The 4,598-nt window shown below is 31.1% G+C and overlaps 1 protein-coding gene across 1 annotated transcript; it reads right to left on the bottom strand.

The window, feature by feature from the left end:
• Positions 1–3,510: 3,510 nt before the first annotated feature.
• LOC127702752 (gastrin/cholecystokinin type B receptor-like) lies at positions 3,511–4,329 on the bottom strand. Its single transcript, XM_052207057.1, has 2 exons — positions 4,097–4,329; positions 3,511–3,727 (listed from the first exon to the last, which is right to left on the bottom strand). Exons 1-2 carry the CDS (start codon positions 4,327–4,329, stop codon positions 3,511–3,513), a joined length of 450 nt encoding a protein of 149 aa, XP_052063017.1.
• Between the last annotated feature and the right edge of the window lie 269 nt (positions 4,330–4,598).

Below are 4,598 nucleotides of genomic sequence, written 5' to 3' on the forward strand. Positions count from 1 at the left end.
CATACTGTAACGTGTTCATGGCAGTTTCTTCAAAATAAAATATATATTTTGTGAATTGAAATGACACCAACAACAGGACATAGTGGGGTTATGTCAATGAGACAAATATACCCCCCCTTCCCCCTTCCAAGAACAAAATCTAGATACAACCGTCTTCAACAACAACCAATTGTAAATGGAGATGTTGAGTATTCATCAGTATGGCAGCACTTGTTTTTAAAACATTTTTAAACATTCAGAAGATGATGGGGGATTTTTTTTAATATAATTTTAATGATGTTTGAGAATAATTACATTATTGAAACATTTTGTTAAATGTTTTTTATTAAAATTTTCACAGCATTTTAATCTGTAGAAATGTTGTGTTTTATGTTTTAAAATTTTTTTAAATCTTTTTAAACAAATGTATTTAAACATTCATTTATAAAACATTTTACAAACATCATGAACATTGTCTTCAAAATTCAGTTCCATTTTAAGGACGCCACTTTTAAAGATATCATAGAAATGTCATGGAAATATTTAGACGCCTAAATTTTAATTGTGTGGTTTTACACAAAATATAGTGCGCTATGTAACTTGGTTAAAACATTTTATCATCATATAAATCCCACAGTAGACCATTGATATCAAGTCGAATGTAGCTAAAATCGGTATGAAATATCTTTCATCTGACGATTCTTTCATTTGAAATGAATAATCCTACAAAACTAAAACATTTCCGCATGTTCCAAGAACGACATAAATCGCAAGTATAAGAATGTTTGGTATAAGAGTTTTTGATATTATGTCGTTCCATTCAGAAACTAATGTTATCCATAGTAAAGTATTTCCCCCCTGATTCAGTGAGCAAATGACGCAGAATAATACATTAGCGAGTTTCTTTTTGAGGATATTGAAGATGTCCAAATTAAATTTTTTAACAGCGACACCTTTCGGCTTAAACAATAAAAACACGTTTTCTCAGTTAAGTTGTTATTTAAAACACCTAAAAAGGAAGTTGATTTTATACATAAAATACATACACAAACTATTTCATTTTCTATTCAGCTTAAGGTGTAGTTAGGTAACTTTTATTCCAATTCTTATCCAGACATGCACACAATTGTGTTGCTGTCTCATTGAACATTTTCCATCTATATCTACTATTTATAATGAAATGGTTTTCATCGTACCTGGTTATTTTATTAGGAGGAAATTGTGTTAACTTTAGAGTATAACGTTCGACATTTGACTCGTCTTAATCAAAACATAGAATCATAATAGCAATTTAAGAAAAATCGACCAAAACCTTCAATAAAAACATAAACTACTTTTATACCAGATGTCAGGTTTTAACATGGTTTGATTTCCAACATCACATCACTGCGTGAAGTTTTGAACAGAACCTGTTACATTACGCACTGCTGTCATGCAGTATATCGATAAAAATTACTGTGAAAGAATAAGTAACGGTGGTCAAGAATTGCTATCGGATCTTAGCAGATCTGGTATCAGATCGTGAATGCATATAAATATCATTTAACTTCAAAATCTGTGGAAAAAAACGTTGTATTATCTTAAGGTTGGAAAAATCAGAAAAAGGACACATGATTATGAATGATTAACATTTCTTAACAAAATTGTAAACGTAGGCAAACAAGCAGTACTTTTCATGAAAACACAAAATGCGAAACATAACTCTATGCGAATCATGAAAGAAAAACAAATACGTTTTGAATCTATAATGGTCACATCATATTTTGAACTAAGTCTTTCATATGTCAGGTAGTATAGTACAATGTAATTAGTTCATACTCTCTCTGAAAATATAGGAATTGGTTTTTCTTTAAGCAAATGGAATGTAAAAGAATAGATAGTTACCGTTTGCATCAGATGGAGTAAAGTATTTATCTTTGAAGTAAATTTAAGCAAATATCGTTAATCGTCATATGGATTACCGCACCACCCTCTGGCTAGATTTTATGACTAATAATGACGTGCAGTAATTCTGGGCTGTAGATTGATACAGAGAGATCATGATTAAAAATGGTATTACCCGCAGTTGGTTTTATTTGTTTCTGAGTACTTCCAAACTGTACAAATTGTGATATTCCGCTGCATTTTTTACAATCAATAGTATTCACGTCTCATTTGAAAAAAAAAAAATCTGATGCGTTTGATTAAAGTTCACTAAATTGTATGCATATACCCCAAAATTGAAGCAACTAACTTTCAATACGTGACTTTTTTATAGCGATCACAGCGACTAACTGAGGGTTTACAGCTAAGTTGAAAGAAATCAAAGCGAATGGGAAAATAAAGTAAAGAAATAATTTGTAGATAAACAAGTTGTAATTCAATTAGGAAAGTAAAGGTAAACATGTTACAAAAGTATTTTTAGTAAACTAATGGTGGTTGTTGCTACGCATTTTCTGCGAAAGTGTTTACTTGCAGATGTCTTAAGGCTTCAGAGAAATTCAAAGCAAATTTTCTGAATGATCAACTTTAAAAGTGTTTACAGGATTTTATAATGACCCTTACTTGTCAATATTATCTAAAAAAAAAAAAAAATTTAGATAACATGCATGTATCACAAAACTTGCGAGGCGGCTAATGTATTGGTATTTCATTTATTAAACTTTTGTTTTGTTTTGGTACGGTCATGCTTTCATCCTTTCGACCCTTATTTTGGTCGTAAGTGTACTTAGCGGAAAAACATTAAATGCTTGTTGTTTTAAAGAGCAAAATGTAATTTGAGCTTTATGTCTTTCAGTGCGTGAAATTATGATATATAATTTAATAGCTACAAATTATTGAACCTTGTTGTTTGCTGGACTCCCAAAATGTCTTTAATGAAACTAAAACTAGAGATGAATGTATGCATCGAATTAACTTTATCGAGTCTATTTCTCTATAAAAAAAAACAGACGCATGATACCAAGGGGACATTCAAACCTCATAAGTAGAAAACAATCTAACAAAGCAATTGCAAAAAATGAAAAACGACGAAAAGACGAACAAATCAACAAAACACTAAATAGAAAGATTAAGATTCGGCAATTTAAAGTTCACTCCATTGTGTCAGATTTGGATTTTGTAAGTAAAAAAGTAATCCCTTACTTCAAATAATCTTAATAATTGAATTAACAAATGTAACATGCCCTTTCCCCGGCATATTTTGTGTACCTTTCCATTATTAAATATTTTACTAGCGACAAATTGGAGATAAAAATACCGAGCCTCGCTATTACCTACATGAAATGAAAAACAATCCGAAGAACATGTACACGAATTAATGTGGTGTGGACTTAAATTTATTAGTTATAATACATGTCATCTTTTGTAATAATGGGCGCAATTTATACTGCGTTTACTTTAATATAGCCTTGTTTATCATTTACAATTAAAATTTGCCTTGAAAAACACGAAAAAAGAAAACTGTCGCTTCCTTCCGAAACTTGATATCCATAAAAGCGTATATAAAAGGGTTTACAATATTACTAATAATAAACATATAATATAGTAACATCAATCCTGGTCTTTCTGTGTTCGACCCTTTTTCCCAAAATCTTTGTATAAGCCTTCAAATAGAAGCAACATCACTTTCGGCAAATAACTAAAAATAAAGACCAAAGTTATAACAAAAAACATCACTGTCAGTTTGTAAGTTATTCTACGGTTATCCTTTCGTCTTCTTTTGGATCCAACAGGTTGAGATAGAGTTGTTTGTTTTCCAACCTCTGTTCTTTGCAATTTATATCAATTTTTGACAATGTCTAAATTTTATATTTTGGAATCTATATCGGAAGTGATATTATTCTGCGTAGCATCACTATTTTCCGTTGCAGAAACTCCATTTTCGGCAGTTTTTGTTCCCAAATTCCTGAATTCTACTCTACTACTTTTACATTTATTCATCTTTAATTGACGAAAGACGGTACATCCAATTAATGAGTATAGGAAAATAAGTGTTGTTACTAAAGCAACAGCAAGAACACCTATCACAATAGCATATACAGCCCTTGCTAGTCTACGACCTTCTTTTACCTTGCCACAACGTGTTCCAGTACTTCCATAAGTGATGCTATGAAATGAAACAGAGCCGTAAACATACGGTAACTGTAATGCACATAACAAGGAAACAACAATTGTTAATATCAACGCAGTTCTCTTTACATTGAGCGACATTGCTTGTTTCAGGGGCCGACACACTTTCAGAAATCGCTGAACTGCAATTATGAGTAATAACAAGATTGGGATAAATGTTGTTAATCCAATAAAAAATTGTGTCGTTTTACACAAAATAGTGTGCGTAAATGTAACTTGGTTAAAACATTGTATGATCATATAAATCCCACAGTAGATCGTTGCTATCAAATCAAATGTAGCTAAAATCGGTATGAAATATCTTTCATCTGATGGTTCTTTCGTTTGAAATGAATAAACCAACAAAACTAAAACATTTTCGCATGTGCCAAGAGCGACATAAATCGAAAGTACAACAATGTTTGGAATAAAACTTTTTGATATTATATCGTTCCATTCAGAAACTGTAATATTATCCATGGCAAAGTTATTTTCCCCTGATTCAGTGAGCAAATGACGCTTCATTCATT

The sequence above is a fragment of the Mytilus californianus genome, unplaced genomic scaffold (genome assembly GCF_021869535.1).
Source record: "Mytilus californianus isolate M0D057914Y unplaced genomic scaffold, xbMytCali1.0.p SCAF_5, whole genome shotgun sequence".
In the NCBI taxonomy this organism is placed as follows: domain Eukaryota; kingdom Metazoa; phylum Mollusca; class Bivalvia; order Mytilida; family Mytilidae; genus Mytilus; species Mytilus californianus.